We start from the raw sequence: 21,591 nt of genomic DNA, 5'->3' as shown, positions 1-21,591 counted from the left end.
AATATGAAAATACTAGGTGCTAGTACTCAGGAAGAACGGAACTGAATGTGAGTAGAAACAGATCAGCCTTGTTTCCTTGTGCAGCCTACTATGAATAAATATCTAGTAGAAGAGTTGAAAACCAATTTGAATATTCTCTTTCAGTTTTAATCATCAAATGTATTTCTGTAAGGTAGGTAAGAATGTATGATGACTTTTAAAAAAATCTTCTTTTAAATAAGGAAAGATATTAGCTATCTAAACTATACATAAAGCTTCTTTCTAGCTCCTTCCAATGGGTGCAGCTCTCTTTAGAAGTGATTTCCTACTTCCATTTTTTTAAGTAGTCAAGAGCTCCTTGCAGTTTTAGTGGAAAAAACAGTTAATGTTAGTAGTATGTAGTATGCAGTTAGTAACCAACATATGCCTTACTCTGAAGCTTGGGTTGAGTGATGAGTGCAATATAATAATTTCAGCTGGGAGTTTGGATACCGAGTCCTGACAAATAGTCCTGCCTGCCTTTTTAATTCCTTGTAAGAAGTTGTATTTCCTCTTGTGTGCACAGTTATAAATTGAATTTCTGTTTGTGGTCTTCCGCATGGAATCCTCTCATAATCTCTGTAATCTGCAAACTAAATTGATGTTATTGCACATTTTACATATGGGAAAACAAGAGCAGAAAGGTGAAAATACTTGCCTGAGGCCACAAAATGAGTCATTTGCAGAGCTGAAGTTTCCAGCTCACTACTGGGGATAAGAAACTTTTGTTTTAGATCTATATATGCCATGTTCTTTCTTTCCTAAACTGAGAAAACACTGTGTGCTTTTGCAGAGGAGGCCTGCTGGAAGAAGCAATCACTTTGCATGTAGAGTGCCAAAAAGGGTTTTCCATAGCAACAGTGTGACAACAAATACACAAAAATCATAAATTGTGTAAAACAGAAATTACCAGTGCATTTGTGTAAGTTAATTTATCTTCTGTCTTTGACCTTCAGGCAAAAGTAGACAATGAAATCCTTGATTACAAGGATTTAGCAGCCATTCCCAAAGTCAAGGCCATTTATGACATTGAACGTCCAGACCTAATTACTTATGAGCCATTCTACACTTCCGCCTACGAGGACAGACAGGAGAGACAGAGTCTTGGAGAGGTAATGAACCGACAAGCAACTCATTCTGCTATACGCTTTATTCAAAGCCTGCTTCGCTTCTATCCTCTTTTGAAACAGTTTCTAATCGTAGATACTGTTGCTGCTGCTGTTCACAGTGCTTTTTCTCTGTTTGATCTGGGTTTCATGGGAACAATCATGATGACGCTTCACGTGCAAAACTTGCACAATTAAACATACAGTTAAACACCTACATGAACACCAGCCACTGGCAGAGGAATGGCAAAGGGGAGGCTTGCAGGCCATCTCTGTGTGCATTCTCATCACTCATATGGATATCCTAGTCTTTGGATACTGCAAAGTCCAGAACATGAGGCAAAAGCCAACCTGGTGGTGGGCTGTGGAGCACTGATATTCACAACAGAATATGAGGAATACCATGATCTTCTATGGCAGTAAAAGGATTAAGAGCAGTGGGATGCTTTCTCTCACACATACTGAAGGGAAATATGTTTCCGGAGCACTTTGCCAGACATACTGGATAAAATCTGAACTAGGTCAGGATGAAGTGCTCTTCCACCTGGGAAAGCAGGTTAGTTGTGTTATGGAAATAGCTGCCTCACATTTTAAACTACTGACATTTAGTAAGGGTTCTTGTATCCTGCAACAGTAGAAAGAAACTATGTAATTTATTCTCTTAGATATCTATTTAAAGATATCTTTCAGGTTGTAGGGTCCCCTGGTTTTCTCAGGTGAACTTCCATAACTGCAATCACTACTTATGTGGTTCCAGTGCAGATCGTGAAGCAGGTTTTCTTATGTAATACCATCTGATGTAAATCAGAGTTCTTGAATGCAAATCTAAATGAACATGGAAATGGATTTACTTGCAATCTCAGTGACTTTACTGACTGTAACTGAATTGAGTATGAAGATGGGCTGAGGAAGAAGGAAGTACAGTAAATCATTCAGGCACCAGTGGTCTGAAGATGCCCAGATCAGTGACTGATAACCTACTTTCTTAGTGAAGTGTTCTGTCCACCAACAGATCAGAGCGGCTTCAGTTTTTCTCCTTTGTTCCTTAATGTTTTATAGGGTTAGTCTTTTAAATTATGACATGGGTTGGAAATTCAGGAGACTGTTCAGCTCAGGAATAAGATAAGATGAGAATTGACAGGTCAGTTTCCCTGCTCACATTTATGTTGGTAGTGAATCCAGCTGGCATCCAGTTCAAAACCACTGTGAGATGCATTGGTGACCTCTGACCAGCTCCAACAGGCCTGACCCGTTCCACAAAACCCTCTACAAACACAAGTTTCTTGTTAGTCACAGAGGAGGAACTAATCTCACCCAGAGAAGGTGAACTATTTGTTAATCTTAATGGGAAGCTTCTCAGTGACAAAGCAGTATGTTGGAAGCTGATAAAGCAGTATGGTGGAAGCTGTCTGCTGTTGTGCTTGTTCTGGGTATATGCAAAAGCCTTTGGGGTTTTCTTTACCCTGTATTTTCACCAGCATTAAATCCAATTAATTTCTGGTGACTACAGAAATTTGTTCTGGAAACAGAAGGGCTCTCACCTTCTTTTCAGAAGACCTGGGGTTTCCACCCAATGCTACTGCTGACTTCTGTCACCTTGGGCAAGTTACCTCACCTCTTTGTACCTGTTTCTCCTCCCTTCCCTTGCCCTAATGAGAACACAAGCCCATTGGGGTGGAGTGATCTCTTATTTTGTGTTTGTGTTGTGGTAATCAAGTGACAACAATCTGGGTACATCATAAATCAGTCACCATCATCTTTAAAAAGCAAATGAGGTGACATGTTTAGTCACGGCAAGGATTTGCAGATTTTAAGTGATTTAACCTGCATTCTCTTTGCAAAGTGTGTGTATGTGATGGTGGTAAACAAAAGAGGACCCTGAGTTTAAGCTTGTACACTAGAAATGCCCTTCACCATGATTGGAAAAAAAAAAAAAAAAAATCACCAAGCTCACCTAAGGAAGATTTCTGAGTGTACAAGGGAGATGATCAAGAGGCACCATAGTTAATCCAGTAGTAGAGATAAACCTTAATTACAGGGAATGGGCTACAAGAGAATTATATACTTTAGCCATAGAAAGTGTGAAAACACAGCATGAGACTTTCTTCTTATTGCAATGGAAGGGAAGTGCTTTGAAAAGTTTCTCACTCATAATCTCTCTTCTTCAGTTAAATCCCAGTCTTATTTTTCTGGAAGTCTGTGATGAAAACTGTTTTCACATAGCACCATCTAGCGGGATCGGGCATTTCAGTTACAGACCTGCCAGCAATTAGCGGGGGGAGAGGGAGGGAGCTCATGAAGAGCTGGTTTAGCTTCTAATATAAAAGAGATTAAGAGATACGAAATGAGATCTGTAAATAAATTTTCTGTTATTGAGGCTGACCCTTAATGTAGTGATAACGTTTCCAGAAACTGTCAGTTACAAAGGTTCTTCATGTCCTATAACTTCTGCCCTGCCGACAGCAACCTGATTAGCACTGAAATCATCTTTTCTCAGCTCTGACTTTTGTTGCATAAATATTGAGAGAAGCAGCATTTTACGTGCATGTCCTTTGTTTCTAGTATTCTGTCTATTGTAAGCACTGAATGTCTGTAACAGCTTTCAGTAAACAATCTGTCATAAAATGAGAAAAGGTTTTTTCTAGTGTGATAGAAGCTTCAAAATGGAGCAGCATCCTACCTGGTAGTTCAGTAAGATGACAGTTAAAATGAAGTTGACGCAAAATGCTGGAACTTGTGTTACAAAATGACACCTGTAAAAGTTTGCAGAAATTTCCCAGAGAACAAAATAACCTGTACAACTTCATGTATTAGAGCAGCCCCTTAGATGTCAGAGTGATAGAGCGTTGGGCCTGTTGCAGTGAGTAGAAGTTTTACTGTAAATTTTGTCAAAACAGACTGTCTACCCAGCCTTTTTTTTTGGTTTTATCCTTTTGGTTTTTTCCTTTGTTCCAATCTGGAGTCATCACCCTTTATTTCCACTGGCTCACTATTCTGGAACTGAGCTGTTTCTTCTCAGTCAACTGCACAGTGTGTTTTGAACTGACTAGTGTAGACTTCTGTGATAGACCAGATTTTAAAAGACCTCATAAACCCTGAAGACCCAAGCATTCCTTGGCAGACTGAGTTTGAGGCATGGCAGTTCACCTGTGCATGATAAAACAGTAAGTTGGCTGCAGAACATTGTTCCATTTCCCAAAAGGCAACGAGATGATGTTGGATGCTGATAGAGTGAAAATACATGAAAGGTTGGTCATGGATTCAGCACATTATTTTCTGGCATGCCTTCCAAGTCTTAGATTCCTGTGACTACCTTTTACAGTAGTCATTACCTTAACATCTCAGCAACCACAGCAGATTATGGAAATTTATTTACAGTAACACAGAAATTACTAGTTAAAAAATGTTGGAATGCACACCACAACATGTGCTTTTTCATTCATATTGAAAGTTTTAGATTAGCTCTCAGTTTTTGTAGAGAATGATGCTACGAAGCATTTTGTGCAATATGCTTCATGTGGAGAAAAGTTTTTATAGCTGCTGCTGTTGGATCTATAATGAAATGGTGGTTTGTTTGCAGTATAGAACTTGTGCAGTTATAAGGATTAGGAAAACAAGAACGTAAAAGACATTCAAGGCTTTGATGGAAAGTAATGAAAGCAGTCTTTAAAAAGCTTTATTGAATCGTGTTTGGATATTTTGCATTCACAGTGTCACCAGTTTCATGAGAGTTAATGGTTTCTCAATGCAAAATGTATAGCTGAATATTTATTGCCAGAATTTCTGCATATGTCTTATACTACTGCTGTTGTACATTACTGTAATAGACCAGAATCAGCAGTTTTGCTTCTGAGACATTATCTTAATAGCTGTATCATTCTATAATAATTGTGGTCTTATTTAAAAGCATAATCTCTTGCCCAGTTTGTTATGGCAATTAAACAACATTGAAGTTTAGTTCATAAAGAAAATAATTAAATCCTGATCTTCCAGCTTCAAATTGTCTAGTGATTAAAGGGCCCATAACTGGTAATTATACATAGCCTTTATTCTTGTTCGTACCGCCAGCGTATGCATAATCCCATGTTTAATTTCTAAAGATATTTCTTTCCTCAGTTTCCCCATCTCTGTAATAGAAACTTTTCATAATATTGTGCATATTTCTGCCCGCTGGCCTTTGTGCAGTTCTTTCAATATACATGCTTGTAATTCCTGTCTGTTGTCCTTATGTAACCATGGAAGAACACAGAGATTTAAAGGAGATCATATCAAAGAAAAGTTGATGACAACTACGTACTCCTTTGCATGGGTATGAAATATAGGGCCTTGGGGAGAAGCACATTTTTCTTGAAGTATGTGTGTTGGAGGAGAAACATGCTTCATCCTGGAAGTTATTCTGTATTTCTGATTTTCCATGCAAAACTCTGAGTTAAGATTATTTACTCTTGATTTCCACTTTAAAGATTTCTTCATAACAGGCATGGTTATTAAATTAATAACCCTTTCTGATTTTGATCTTTACAGCTATGTTTTAATTACCACAATGATTAGATGGCTGAGAGATGGTGTTGCATGATATTTGACTGAATTAATCATGCTTATAAAGATTCTCCCAGAAACTTTAATTGCTTCGATGATTTATGGACCAGTTCCTGAGCAATGTGGAAAAAGCAAGTTCCAGTGCTGCAGTGGCCTCAGTAATTTCTGCGTTGCCATTTTACGTTGCCATATATCAGTGTATCTGCAGCAATGTTTAGATTGCCATTTTCTGGCCCAGCACATGCAATGATGTTTCAGTAACCTTATTTTTATGTCTTTGCAGTCTCCAAGGACATTATCACCTACCCCGTCTGCAGAAGTAAGTTTGGTGGAACCTTTGGGGGCAGTATCCTACTGTGATTAGAATTATTGACTTCAGCAAATGCAGGTGTTGATTTTGTTATCAGTCTGATCCATCTCTGTTTGCCACTTAGGCATGTTTTCTGAATATTGAAACTTAACAAAAATTAACTGTAAAAAGAAAACATTAAGTTCTTATTGACAGATTGTACAAAAAATGAAGCTACCACTCCTACCCGTTTGTTGTCTGTAAAGCAGAGTGATTTGTCCAGAAGAGGTCACTTCTTGTACTTTCATCCTTCTTGTGGCACATGCAGACTCGGATCTCAGGAGCTGGATGATTTACATGAGCTGAAATGCTGCTCAAAGCATCTAAATAATAAGCAATGTTTGCTACTAAAACATTTGCAGTTTTGTTTTGAAGAAAGCATAGCTATGATTTGGTTTGGGTTTGCTTTTCCATAGGAGTTAATTTGAACATCACAATAACATGAAGCGTTTTGTAAGTCTTTTGTCAGAATACAATAGATGCCACTGCAGAATCAGTATGATTTTGGAGGTGGGCGGTTTTGATTATTTGCAATGTAAAAGTTGTAGTGATTGCTATGTGTTAAAAAAGTGACTATAAAATTTCTTGTAAATCTTCATGCACTAACATCAGTCCTGTCACTTTTGTCCTGGCTTGATTTGTTTGGGGTGGGGAGGGGTGTTCATTTGGGGGTGGCGGTTTTTTTCTTTTTTTATTGGCTTTTTTTCTCCAGGAAACCACGTAAATTGTATTTTGCTGTACAAGAAGGTGTCATGTTTTCAGATACAAAGGGAATCTAATTTGGATACTAAATACTTTTTGATGTAGCTAGTCACGGTAGTGGTGAATTAAGCCACAGAGAGCTCTCTGCTGTACCCATTGAATTCTTGCTGGTCTCCAGGTTAGCTACCTGAAGGCTAGCTCATGTATCTTGTGCAGTAGGCTGCAGGACAGGCATACGCTGAATGCAGCTTCCCTTATGGAGTCACAGGAATGTGGGCAAATCTAGGATTATATAGAATTTAGTAGAAATTACAGGTGGAGTTGGACCTTCCAAGACTGAACTCTGACCCAGGCTATTAAAATGGATTGGAGTCTTTGAAACAGACCATTAGTAATAATGAAGTAAGTTGAAAGCTTAAGGGATATTGTTATTTCAGTATCTTCTGCTGATGTCTTCACATCCATGAAAGTTAAGTGCTGCTAAAAATATGTAATGTGCATTTGCATTTATTAGTGAATGCTTCTGTTCTGCAGGGTTATCAAGATGTTCGGGATCGCATGATTCACAGGTCTACTAGTCAGGGCTCCATTAATTCTCCAGTGTATAGTCGTCATAGCTACACACCCACCATGTCACGTTCCCCTCAGCATTTCCACAGACCTGGTAAGGGCAACTGCATTAGAAGTCTATGTAAAACTATTGTTTCTCTATTATGTCAGTTAGTGGCGCAGCGAAGCACTTGTTTCTCTTAGCAGTGAAAATTTAGGATTGAAAAATTGTTGCATATTTTAATATCTCCTTTTCTACCTGTTGTTTTGTTCTTGATTGATGCAGTCTTTTGCACTAGGCTGATGAATGTTTCTTACATCATAAATACGGATCTTCTGGTTTTGTTTCTGATTATTTTTTAAATCTTTGTATGTTTCTGAAAGCAAGCAGAAATTTGCAGTAGCGAATCACAAACTTCATTCTGGAATTTGGGAAAAGTATCATATATTGGAAACAAAAGTTATGGCTTGACTATACAGAAGTCAGTAATGTAGGATTCCTCCCTCCTAAAAACCACTTCATTTAGAGCTTGGTGCAGCCATAGAATCTCAGATTCAGCAGCAAAACCGCCAGATATTCCAAATTGCTAGTCATTTTTTAAAACATAGAGTCATAGTTCACAAGGTAGATTTCTCAATTAAAACCATAGGCAATTGCCTGGGAACATTTTAAAAGCACAAACTTCATTTACTGGTTTAGCAGTGATGTAGAAGTCCTATGTACAATGTGGAAAATGCACAGGTCATTCAGGTTCCCAGTGCACTCATAATTATTGGTCGTGTATAGAAAAGCAAGATATGAAAATGGACTGTTCATCTACATCCAGATTGCATAAAAATGTATCTCTAAATGCTATTCATTGAAGACTTTTCAAGACTGATTTTATTATTTATGGTAATGAATTAAATCTTTGTGATCTGTTTTTAAATTAAGTGATACAACTGTGCGGTTTCATCTTCTTTGGTGATTACAGCTGAACAGTTGGGATGCCAAAAGCCCATATACAATAGGAGCTGCATTTTTAAAATTAAAGATTTATAATAGAGCCACCACTGTGGAACTTGAATGCAGTAGCCATTTCCTAGTGGGGGTGGGCTGAAAGCAGCTAATTGTGTCTGTCAGTGAATGCCTTATTTAAAGGACCCAAGGGAGGTGGGACAGAAGCAAATTGTGTCTGATACTTAGTGCTGACAACATGACTGTGTTTTAAGATGACGTTATAACTGAAACCAAAAGACACTTAAAAGCATGAAAAAGCTGCAAACTTCTGTCTCTTGATTCTGGCAATTCTGAGGGGATTTTTCCATTTGTGTCAGTTGTATCAGCAGTATGAACAAATCCAGGCCCTATTCCAGACTTTACTGTGATTGAGTTTTACTGTCTGTGTTCAGTCAAGGACCTTCCCCAGAAGCAGTCTCTGTTTATGTAACTCTTGTGATGGGCGGATGGGCTCAAGCCAGAGTTTGGATCCAAATGTAAAATCTTCAAAAGTTCGCAGCCTGAGGGATTTTCTGAGAAGATATTTGTTCAAACTTATCTCTGTTCAAATGATCTCATCTTTGGCTCACCTGTTTTTGTTTCTCATATGACCCAGAAGTAATTCTGTCGAATTCATCATTTTGATCTTTTCTACCCTGCTTTGGGCTAATTGTTAATGCTACTTTATAATTTTCCCACAATAATTATTCATGTTGAATAATAGCACATGTATATTTACCATTTTTCTCCTAATGGCACTTCTTATCATCATGTTATTTGCAAGAATAGTTTCTCTCTGAATAAACCCAGTGGCCCCAGATAACTTCTCTTTGGCTCCCAGGTAGCCCTTGAGAGAGAAGTGAACCGCTGTGTTGATGTTGTCAGCATAAGGTTCTGCAAAAATTTGAGTGCTACAAGTTTTGAAAAAGTTTGCAGCCTTTTCCTCCTGCGGTGCCCTAGCTGATGTTGGCAGCATTTTTGGAATGTCCTAAAACAATAGAAAACAGCTTGCATGCCTCTTGACTGACATTTTTTGGTCAGGCACTTTTCAAAACAGCTGCTTTCTTAACTAATTGAGCGTCAATGTTTGTGATGTTTGCATGTTGGTACCAAGCTACTTTTTGCTAACAAGACATAGATCAGAAGCTCGTTAAGCCAATAAATGTTATGTTAAGTTAGTGATGCAGTTCAAATCTGAGCCTCTCTTCTAATACTTCCTGTAATTTTGTCTAACATTAATAAACCCTTCGGTATGTCTTTAACCTTTTTTTTTTTCTCCTTCCTTCTTTTCAGAATCCTAATTGTTCAATGCCTTTTTTCTTTTCTTCCTTTGAAGCCTCCTTCCCTGCCTTTCTCTTATTGTTTTTCTTTGTTTTCATTTTGTTCTGCCCCCCGATTCCCTGCTGCCGCAGAGCTGCTCTCTACTGGTGTGCAGCGGTTGTCATACCTGCGCACTAGCAGTCTCAGCTCCACTCACCATGACTCCCGCCCCAACTCCCCCTTCCGACACCACTTCATCCCCCATGTCAAAGGTAAGGAGCCAGGCCTCCCCAGGGAGTACCCTCCAGGCTGGAGATTTATTAGCATTCTGTCAAAGCTAATAAGGTGTATCTCCGGAAGGTCGTCATTGGCTGTATAGCTGAGCATGCCTCGAAATGTGCCATTACACTTAAAACTATGTTAGAATAGACATAATGTCCTTTTTTTGGAGGAAATATGTCATTTCTAAGGGCCCTAGTTGAAGAATCATCAAGCAATTACCTATTAGAAATATACAGGAAAGCATTTTCATTTACTATTTAGAACCTATGTGTGCCTAATTTAGCTTCTTTCTAAAGCAGTACATAACAATCACTACAGCAGTTAGCATACCAAATTTAATTATTATCTCCACATTCTTAAAAGATGTATTTAAAAATTGACTACAGATATTGCCTGGATGAGAGCAAGGTGATCAAAAATAGGGGGAAGGAAAAAAAAATTACATAAAGATCAATGGCAACAAGGAAGTTAATAATTGTTAATCACATTGGCAATAATTAGTGCCCAGCAAAGTAAAATTAAAATCTCTAGGCCTCTCCTCAACTAGTGAGAATCAGCAGACTCTGCTGAAGGCAGTAGAGTGGCAGGGATTTACACTACCTGAGGATATGGTCATTTCTCTGTTTTTCAATCTGTTATTTTCCATGGTTTGATTTGGGGGAGGGTTGTTCTTTCATTGTGTCCCTTCAAGGAACTCATTCAGCTCAATAAGCTTTTAGTTTTCTTTCTTGCTTTCTGCGAATGAGGTTTTACTTTTCTTTCTATTGGAGCACTCTCTGCCTATGCTGTCTCTCCTGTTGGGGAGAAGGTCGTAGCTTATATCACCTACAAGAGCTCAAAAAGAGGCAGCTGAGTAAGTTGAACGTAGATTCTATTCTGACACCACCGATTAATGTAGATAATCATAAACTGGAGATAATCAAAAACAGTTGCAAGGAAGTTGTTGCCATGAACTGTCAAGAAATGCTAATAGATCTCAATGTTATAGCTCTTCAAGCATTCAGATCACCATTACTAATTTTACTCTTGCCTTTTCTTAGATTTTTATTAATATGCACTTTCAACTTTCCTATTATGTCACTACAAAAAAAAATCTCACTTCAAACTTAAAAGATTGGGACCCTTAAAAATAGATACACTGCTCATTTCAGCATGCAGTTAATTCATAGTCCTTGCAATTTCAACATTTCTTTGCTGTAAATCCAAATTAATGCTCACACTCTTTCAGGTGGCATTTTCATTCTTTTTCTGTTGAGAAAATAGCTTCTTCAACAGATAAATCAGAAGAACTATAGGAAATCCATCTTTATTGTTTTCAGATTTCTAAGAGTTTACGTGGCGTGTAGATTAGGTATGTATCTCAGTTATTGGTACAAAAGGCCAAGTGGGATTACAAGCCCTGTAAACAAAGGGGTGGGTATGGTTCTTATCAGGTTTGTCACATAAGACATTGTAAGAATCCACAATTTTCTGAAAATTTGACATAAAGGTCTTAGGCTGGACAGGATTTATGTGTTGTAACTCAACAAAGCTCCTGAAAGCTCAAATTCATATTACTGTGACAGTGTATTATACCATCCGAGGATGTGGTACATTTGAGAAGAGGTACCCACATCTTGTAATTCACATGGCTGAATTGAAAGAGTAGTCTTTCAATAGTTGGTTGAGAGAAAGAACCACCTTCTTAAGGTGATGTAAGTTTTGTGCCTAGGTTAATGTGGTGGGAATATCAGCATGGTTTTAATTTCTTTTTGCTTTTTGTCCCTGAGGAGGAAGGACACTGCTCAAAAAAACCCAAAAAAACCACTTTTGTGTTTCAGTTCAACACTGCAAGCTGAGTTCCCTCAGAGCACTGAGCCAAACTCAGACATTTATAAAATGTGCACAGATAAAGTATTTTGGGGTAGTTTTGGTAATGATCTGGAAGAAAACATAAAATAGTTGCAGAGTTCCCTGATGACATGCAGACTGGGAGAGTAGTAGTCAGTAAAGAACATGAGCAATGGTTTTCTCAGTGTACAGCGCAGCCGAACATAAGCCATGCTTCTAAGTGACACTGTCCATCTGGACATGCTGGGAAGAGCAGTGACTCTGAAGAGGATTTGACTGTTCCAGTGGATGTTAGGATGAATGGATAGGACAGCAGAAAGATGCTGCAGCCAGAAGAGCTAAGTGGAGACATTAGGTGCTTGAGCAAGTTCTACAGGGAATTGAATTGGTAGATCCACAGTCCCAGCAGGATGGGTGACGTAAGAAACACTGCAGAAGCTTCAGAGAAAGACCATCAAATAATTCCCAGTCTTGTAGTGAAAAAGTTATGGCTGTTAATATATTAACACTATCAAATGGAAGGATTTGGTAGTGATTTGTTCAGTGTCTATGTAGCTGTGTGGTAACAGAAGGTTCTCCCATATAGCAGGCAAAGATACAATAAGATCCTATGTTACACTTAAATTAGATAATAATCGGTATTATTTCTCTGACTTGTTTAAGGTGAAGATAAGTAGCTATTGAAACAGCTTAGGAAAAGGTTTTGTCTTCCCATTACTACAAAATATTGAAAGATACAAAAGGTCAAAAGGCTGAAGACCTTCGTAATTTTTCCAGCATGTTAAGTGGTCAACGAAGTGCTCACAAAACATTAGTTGAACAAGTGTTCATAACGTTCCCTAAGTCAAAGCAAGCTCTGGCTTGTCCTGTAAAAGGAATGTGATGGAAGATAGTTCTTAATCAGATATACTCTGAAAAGACACATAGTATATATATGCATAGATGTACTAACAGTGCACGTGCATTTAAAGAAAGGCAAGGTGATAAGGATTGGTAATATTTTTTTGTTAAATAAACGTCTCTAGTATTACAACATGTAGGTGTGTTTTCATAGGAAGAGATAATATAGCTTGCCCATTATATGATTTGACAGAGTGGTGTGAAGTTTTTTTAACATTCAAGTAGTGTTGGGTGAAGTCCACATGCACTATATTATGTGTCCTCTTCACTACTTCATGTTTAAAACTAGATATTTTGTTACCTACTGATGAGATTGATCTGGGTTTCCCACCTGGTTCTTCATTTGTCCTCCTTGCATACCATATGAGTCCAAATACCCCCTTTTTACATCTGTGCAGCAGAAAAGGGAGATTATTGGCTGTATCTATTGCAACTCCCTGATATTCTTATCTGTAGGGGTTTGCCTTGGATATTCTAGGTGTCTGTTTTCAAAGTTTAAAGAACTACATTATTTTACCTTGAGAGTGGCATTTCTGTGTCTACTAGGGAATTAGACCCTTGTGAATAAATCTCAAATGAGAACTATAGCACTGTAGGGGTTAATTAGATGTGATAGATACATTTGCAGTGATTCAACGAAGAAGCATCATGTGATCTCCTTTTTACTTGGGCAGCCTTTCTCACAGCACTTGTACTTTTAGCAGGAAGGTGAGCTGGGTGTAAGTTTATAAGAAAGATTTCATAAAGCTATAGTTTTGGGGATTTTTTCCTTTAGGAGTCAGAGAATATGGATCATGCCAAAACTGCTTTGGTAAAGGGGCATAATTTCCAGTCAGCATAATCATAATGAAAGTGCCATCCAACGCATTATGCCTGTGTTATTTTCTATCATGAAGCCAGAAAAAAAGTAGTCATTTAGGCCAGTTCCAGTGTGCTTTCATACAACATAATGCTTAAAGAAGTGTAATGCTCAAGCCTTGTAGACAAGGCCAAATGTAAAGAACTTTGAGGAGCAAAGGGGCTAAATATGCCTCAGAAAGTCTTAGTGAAAGTTTGTTGATGTAATGTATGTGTTGAATGAGCTGGAAGAGGGTGTAATATGCATCAGTTTAGGCTTCATTTAATCTCATTTGGACTCTATTGGATTTGGTCTTGTCTCAATAAAGTACTGTCTTTGCTATGAAAGAATCAAAACAAGTCCATGAATGAAAGAAACCCTGACCCTACTGAAATCAGAGACAAAACTGTCATTGAGAGCCAGGATTTCATCTCACATGCCTAGAATTTTTCAGAGGCATTCAAGAATATTGCAAAGCCCCCATAAGATTTCTGCATAAAGAGCTCCAAAGTAATGTGTATTCCTTTGCTCACAGACCTTCCTATAAGGAATCTACCCACCTTCATAATGAATTTGGGCCTTGGTTTTCATAGATTCCTGCTTTCCTTCCCTGAGGCAGGTCTCTGAAATCAAATGCTCTCTGTATGTGATAACTATTTCCAGGGTTTTGTGGATGCAGCTTAAAGCTCTGCTCTGGAAAACAGCCATGCATTGGCTTTTTCATGACTTTCAATTTTGTGTGGGAAGTAAGGGCTACACATCTGGGCAAGATGATGAATGATAGTTTGACAAAACCTGAATAGGACTTAGGATTTCAGGTGCTGTTGAGCCCTTTTTCCTATGTCTTTTCAGAAGTAGAGCAACTAAACTGTAAGTTGACAGAAGGCTCAGTGTTGGTTGCATATGGGTTTTTTGGCCTGATTCTGTGAACTTAGCTTGTGAATCACACAGTGAGCCCAGTGGTGAACACTTCAGAAGGCAGCAGGAACCTGCATTACACTGTGCTATGGGTAGGCAAGCAATTATATTCCTGACTGCTAGGGGAACCTGCTTAACAAATTGAGCTGCAGAAAATGGGAACCACTGGATGGAGCAAACAGAACGAAGGGAAAAAAGCCTCTGAATTTCACTTCTAGGCTGCTGTGCTCAAGTGATTGATTTTTATTTTAAACTTACTTCATTATCTCTTAACATCCCCCACCCACCTACACACACACATATTCAACTTCATGCCAGGGGTGTGGGAACTAGTTTTTCCTATAGTGTTGGCGAACTGTAGTGCTCTTGTTGCTTAGTGGAGTTAACACTAGTTACGGCATATCTGAGATAGTAAGAGAGCCTCCCCTGTGCAGGCACAGCAAGGAACCCAAATTCAGAGCATGCACAGCCCCTACTTTTATGTAAAGCTGCAAGTAAGCCGGCCGTGAGGCCCTGGGAGGCAGGTACAGGCAGGCTAGCAGCTCTGCTTTCCTGTGTGCATGTGCACGTTCCACAGATGTTGGCACTGCTTTCATAAATTGTGGGTGATTTTACAGCTGCATTTGAAGCACTTAAGCCTTGTTATGAGAGTGGGCTCCTCAGGGATGATCTAATGAGAATCTAAGTAGATGTATCATTCCCTCCTGCAGTGGTTGGAGGTAATGAGACTGCCATCCTAGAAAGTGTAAAGGAGAGTCATTTGTCAGTACTAGCAGGAATCATTAGGAAGAGAGAGACTGCACAAGAACCCCAGGAAATATAAGCCAACAGAGACATCAGTAAAGCACTATGTGCAGGATGATACCACACTAATTATCTGCCTGATACTGCATGCATTATACAACATCACCAGTTCTCTCTAAACAAATCATCTGTGTAGCAGATACAAGATTAGCCAGCGTATATTTATGGATGGATGTGAGCATATTTAGTTGTGTGTAGTTGAGACAAAGAGGGGGGTACAAGTAAGGTTTCTTCCCTGTATTTGCAGTGTTGGTGATAGAGGCATTGTAAATTGAATGTGCCAGTTCCCAACAGGTAAAATGTACTTGTGACTTCTCTGTTGTGACAAGGCCACAGGTCAATAAATCCCTTTTGATTCTTCTCTTTCATTGAATATACTAATTGCTAATGGAGGCAGAAGCCAGAATGATATGTCTCTATAAAGGTTATAAATTTTAGAATTAACTCTATCTTGAGGCCATCTCAATATTGATATTTTTTTCCCTATAAAACAATGGTTTTGTTGAAAAGTATCTCATAATTTCTCAATAGAAACAAAAGACATAAATAATATCAGCTTAAGTTAGGTGTTTCACCATCACAGTATCTCAAAGGCAGGACAAGTAGAACACTATTGGAATTGCCAAGTAAAGGAACATACATTAAGATATGACCATATAGTTTTAACAGATCATTCATACTGCTTTTTGGTGTTAGGAAACCTAGCACTTACTGTTACCTGGCCAGAAGCTCAACATCGCTACGCCCAAAATAGAGAACCACCACAACTCATGTGGTTGAAAGAACATCATGTAATTTAGGGCTGAAATATCCAAGTGGTCCATATAGAATTTTCCACATGCATTCTTCTGGACAAATTTTGTGCAGCCAAGCCCACTGAAATATGCATGTAATTTTAAAACATGCAGATGGATTAACTTGTATACTGGCAAAGGCTTCTGTTGGCACATCTCTCTCAGCAAGGTTTTAAAGAGCTTTTTTTTTTTCTCCCTTTTGATGCCTTCTAGATTGACAGATGACCGTTCAAGTAAAAGAGGAGCTTCTGTGTGAAGTGTAAAGAAAACTTCCTTTTTCCTTCCCCCCACCTGCACCAAATAAATGTGTGCCAAGTCCAAGGTTTTGGGTCCTCTAATGGGACGTAGGAAACCTGTAGCTGAAAGGAGGCCTGCAGTTTCTTTTTTGTTGTGTTTTATAGCCCTCCTGTACTTGTCCACCCCTCTTTTTTTTTTTTTTTTTCCTTGCTCTGTTAATCAGTTTTTCTAGGTTTTTTTAAGCCTTTGTGCCTACCTGAAGGATGGAAGGGATTTGATGCTGCCGTACTTTTCACCATTGTGGTCACCCACACCCATGTAAAATAAGCACCCATGTGGACAGTTTTGCTTGTGCAAGTTTGCATTAGTGTGAAGAATGGCACAAAGTAAAAGGCAGCACCATTCTTTTATCATACACACACAGTTGTGTGTTTGGATATCTGGCTGTTAAGTCTTGATACTTAGGGATCAATCAGCATGGTTCTGCAACAGTCCTCTTGCCCTGACAGGCTCAGGAACTTTCAGGGCTGTTGAATTGCTGTGGTGGATTGTTAGGAGGCAAAGAAATACTCCTGGTGAGAGTAATCCTACAAATGAAACAAACCATGTGTGCAAAATTGATCTTAAGTTTTTAGACATTAGATTCAGATTTGCTAAATCAGCAGTGGTGAAGTATTGTCACCAGAGCCAAATTTGGCATTGACAGAGATTTGGGGTGACACCAACGATATGGGTACAGCCAGCAGTTGGGATGCATTACTTCACAAATTATTTTGCCATATCAAAAATTTCCTACCAGAGAGCTAAACCAGTGAAAGAGTGTGTAAGGAACAGTTATGCCTTTTGATATGGGCCAAGTGACCTAACCGCTATTTTCCATCTCTAGCTTCTGTATGCTTTTGGTTTAGGGAACCGTAGTAACTGCCAGCATCTGCTTCTACCTGCTTGGGAGTTGGTTTCATTTGGGGTTTGCATATCAACTACTATGCTCTGTGTCTGCGACTTTTAACTCTAAATATCGATCTCCGTACTAAATCACTGCCAAGTAACCTTCCATTCTTCTTTTCCACGCTGCCCATCTAATCACCAGCTACGAGCACACAGCTCCTGCCTGCATGCCGACAGAATGAGTCTGAGCTGCTCAAACCTCAACTCCAGCCTGAACATGAATTTTTGTCTCTGCAGGAATATCAGGGGGAAAAAAGTCACCAGGGCTACCAGTTCTTGTTATTGTTTGTGTTTATATTTTTGGTTCAATTTCTTTTCTCCCTGGAGGTTTTGATTCCACCAGTTTTGTTTGGGTTTGATTGGGCTTGCTTTTTTTTTATTGCTCTCCCTCTTCTCATTTTGTTTTCTCCATTCTTTCATTGGAGGCAATGAGCCGTCCAGCGGTCGGAACTCCCCTGTCCCCTATCGGCCCGACAGCCGCCCTCTCACTCCAACTTACGCTCAGGCCCCTAAACATTTCCATGTTCCAGGTAGGAGCTGACACTGTATGTGTCTCGGTGTCCTGTCACAGTGTAGAATGTAGCCTTTGTAACTTTTGTCTTGTCTCCATCGTTTCACGCTGTTTACCATGGGGTGCACCCTCAGGGTTTGGAACTGCTCCTGGGCTTCCTGAGAGAAGTAGTGTGTTAAGAAATGGTGGGGGGGTCATTGTGATTTTTATCTATTCTGTTGGTCAGGTGTTTCACTGTTAGAATGCCTTGGTTTTCAAGGGTCTGTTGATGGCCTGTGAGCTGGATATGAGTTATGTAGGGCTTGATTTTTCTCCCAGTTGTACCAGCTGAACACCAGCATAACTCTGCTAACTTTGGAGGAGTTGGTTTTGATTCACATGCAGAAAAGAGTTGACTAGTGAGCCATTAAGTGTGTTGTTCATTCAGATTGTTGTGACTTGTTTCAGTCCTGAACCCAACAGTTGTAGTTTAGTGTTCCCTTTTTTTAAAAAACAGATGAGGATGTTTCTTTACTTGATTTGTGCAATGGCTTGTGGACCTTCAGATCCACAAGGATGTATGCCTTAGGATGTCCTCTCTATAAAGGGCATTCCCTGTTTTGAAGTGAGCTACCCAGTTCTTCCAGCCTCTGAGAAGATCATCTGTCTTGGATTTTGATGTGATGAGGTTGTATATCTGTAGGGTTGTGGAGATACATCTTCTGACTGCATCAGTGCTAGCAGAAAGCCTTACTGTATCCAGTTCTTCAGGTCCCCTTCAGTCTAGTATCCTTTCGCACTGCCAGAGGTTACTGCTCTTCCTCCTTTCCTCAGATCTGGCAGATAAACTGTTTGTGGGAACTTCCCTTTCAGTCAGTGTGACCTGGCTTGGCTAAGGTAGGCTGTTTTAACTGCTGAAGCTAACCTGGCTCACTTTGACTTGCGTAAGCTAAAGCGCACTTGCATGAATAGCTCTGAGTAATAATCCTAGCATGGTGGGAGAGCTGTCCTCCTCAGCTGGCACAGTGCAGCCACAGAAGGAGCTGTGTTCCTATCGTCCTTACAGCTTTCTCATATAGATGTGCGCAAAAGTACTGCATGACTACCCTTGTAATGTTTATACTTATTTGCTGGTCAAGTAGCCATAACAGATCACTAACAGGAGTGAAATACCTCAGTGTCTTTGTGTGCAATGAATTTGCCGGTTTAGTCAAGGATGTAGGGGTCTGCAGAGTAAGATTTGCTTCTGTTTCAATAGATCTTTAGGGTTAGCTTTCCTTAACGCCAAAAGCTAAATTGTCTCCTGTAGCACTTTAATTGGATCTGCGATACACAGCATGTGTTTCTAAAATGCTTTTTCATCTTCCATTTTAATGTAACTGAAAACTTTTTTCAGGCAGTATGAAGCAGCAAAATGGGTTTCTGACATTAATTTTCTAGTTCCCAGGAGCTCATTTTGATCTTTGAATAAGATTTTGACAGATTTTTGCACTGTAGCACTGATTTTAGATTAACTTTTGTATTTGTAGCTGTGCCGAATACATGAAGTGTTGGCTTGAGTGGGAAGGTAGTTTAGAACAAACTGGTTCCTGTCTTAGATTATTATTTGTAAAAATATGGTATCTTTTAGGTATGCTGTAGATTTACTGCATTAGAATTCTGGGGAGTGTTTTTATTCTCATTTACATTGATAATGTGCAATGTGGTGGGCCTTACATTAAAATAATTACAAAAAAGAAATAAGATCTATCCTTGTGGTTTGAGAGTTAGTAGTGTATCAGTTAACACTGCACAAAGCATTCCTTTGATTCACTGAAGTGTAGCTGTTGTTGACTGTTCAAAACAGTGTATTAAGCAGCTATTTTGTTCTCTGGATTTTAAAGTGAATTGTAGGCTCACTGCATTCTCCTCTGCTCAATCCAGCCAGTCAGTTGGAAAGAAAATTGAGCTGTTACAACTGAAGCACAATTTTCCACAAAAGTTATTTGGGGTGGTTTTCCCCAAATGGCTTATATCTTCACCACTGAAATGTCTTGCTTGTTTGCATTTCTGCTCTAACTTTTATCCCACTGATAATCTTCTGGATGTTTAAAATGAATGGTTCATGAATTGGATGCATCCACATGTTACCGAATCAGCTCCAAAGGACTTCATACCACATGTCTTTGACTTTTCACTTGTTCTTATGTTTTCTTTTCTTTAAATAATCTGGTTTTGTATAATACTAGAAATAGCTTTCTGGCTTTTTCTTGTGCTACATCCTTGATTTGGTCTGTCTATTGTTTTAGTGTTGGAGTTATGTTTTTCTGCACGTGAAGTAGTTTTCATATTCCCATTTTTCTGTTTCTCAATTTCACAGATCAAGGTGTCAACATTTACAGAAAACCACCCATCTACAAACAACATGGTAAATGATCTTTCCCTTTTTATTTCAAAACTGGAGTGTCAACTAAATTAAAAGGCACGCAGACTAGTGAAAAGCATTCCATTTTTACTTTGTAAGCATAAAAAAATTAGTAGTCCAAGCTTGAAAGAACTGTTATTGCATGTCCTGCTGCGTGATTATGTTTTAAAACATGTTTGTCATTTGGATCATATGGTTTAAATCTTGGCCATGTTGATATTAATGGCAAAATTGCCATTAACTGGGATTTTGCTGTCTCTTCAGCATTATGATGCCTTCCTGTATTTCACTACTTTATATTTTCAGAACACAGGTACTGATTATGTTACAGTGGATTAACAACAGACTGTTTCTGACAGGGACTTCATGGAATATCCTTCTAAACAAAGTACAATAATTTATTTCAACAGCAAAGGTGGAAATGTTATTATCAGACTGGAATTCCAAATGTACCTGTGGCTTTAAATAAGAATCTTTGATTATTGAAGATAATATAGGTGACTTATCACTGCCAGGGCTAATTTGATTCTCAAGCCCTGTGATACAGCTCAGGCAGTATGCTGTACTTGTTTCTCCAGGTGTTTGGATTCTGAGTTGTTCAGCAGTGTTAGTGCTCTAATCTTTTTGGTGTAGCAAGTTCTTTTCTTGTTATAGCAAGTCTGAAATGGTGGCAGAAGCCCACTGCCTTGCCAGTCCTTAGTACTGCAGAGCAAGGTCAGGTTATAACAGAGTGTGTTCACTCTTGCCTTCTGTTGTGAACAGAAAACTGAGTAGGAGATGATTTTTATGTAATGTTGTGAAAGACAGATGACTCCACTTTTTAAAGACTTCGAGTTTGCATTCAGTTGCAGACCATTTATCCAATGAAATGTATTTAGGGTTAAGTAGCAAATTAGCAGTACTACAGGGTTTAGATGAACAGTTGACTGAGAGCCATTAAGCTGAGATGATTAGGAAAGCCCAGGAAATCCATTCTGTAGTCAGGAGTGAGCATTGCAAATAACACTGCTGTGGTATTATATCAGGGGTTTATCCTCTTTCTTTTTTAAGTTTCAAGCCGTATGCTCATTTTGGAAAAAGTCTTAACATTATTTTTGTTTATTTTTATGGTTTTAATGTATCTCCTCACCTCCCATTAACATGTGAATGTTTAACCACTGACATCACCAATTCTAATACGTAAGTACTGTTTGAAGTCATGCTTTTGTAAACTCTGACCAGCTTCCTCCATACCTGCAATTATGCTTAGAGTCTCCTAATCATAAAATGTTCAGAATTCCCAATGCTATCTAATACTGATGTTCCTAAACTACTTGGAATGTGTTGCATGAGCAACACAGTGCTTCACTTTGTTAACAGATGACTTTCTGCTTAAAAAAAAAGAGAAAAGGAAAAAAAAATCCAGAATCCTTGCTTGTGATACGATAGCTTCATATAAGAGAAAATTATTTGAGCTAACAGTTTGCAGATAAGAGGTAGTTAAGGCTAGTTTTAATGTAAACTGAATCCTATTGGGTTTTTTTTTTTAATGTTGAGAAGTGAAAGCCGTAATACACATCCTCATATGCTTTGAAGAGATTTTGGCTTAGACTGGAATTTTAAGTGAATGCCCCAATGCTGAGGTATTTTATTGGTGAGGTTCAT

The 21,591-nt window shown here is 38.8% G+C and overlaps 1 protein-coding gene across 4 annotated transcripts in view; it reads left to right on the top strand.

The window, feature by feature from the left end:
- The window catches only part of ABLIM1 (actin binding LIM protein 1), a 211,403-nt gene that overhangs the window by 170,540 nt on the left and 19,272 nt on the right, over positions 1–21,591 (top strand). For 3 of the 4 annotated variants that reach the window (XM_074831342.1, XM_074831340.1, XM_074831341.1), the window contains exons 11-16: positions 975–1,130; positions 5,947–5,982; positions 7,249–7,378; positions 9,655–9,774; positions 17,479–17,583; positions 19,903–19,950. In XM_074831342.1, coding sequence (XP_074687443.1) covers positions 975–1,130; positions 5,947–5,982; positions 7,249–7,378; positions 9,655–9,774; positions 17,479–17,583; positions 19,903–19,950 — 595 coding nt within the window. The remainder of the gene's footprint in view (positions 1–974; positions 1,131–5,946; positions 5,983–7,248; positions 7,379–9,654; positions 9,775–17,478; positions 17,584–19,902; positions 19,951–21,591) is intronic. The other variant, XM_074831343.1, reaches the window with a different exon arrangement.

This window comes from Strix aluco, chromosome 7, assembly GCF_031877795.1.
Source record: "Strix aluco isolate bStrAlu1 chromosome 7, bStrAlu1.hap1, whole genome shotgun sequence".
NCBI classification, from domain to species: Eukaryota; Metazoa; Chordata; class Aves; order Strigiformes; family Strigidae; genus Strix; species Strix aluco.
The sequence above is the reverse complement of the archived record's forward strand: the minus strand, read 5'-3'. Positions and strand labels throughout refer to the sequence as shown.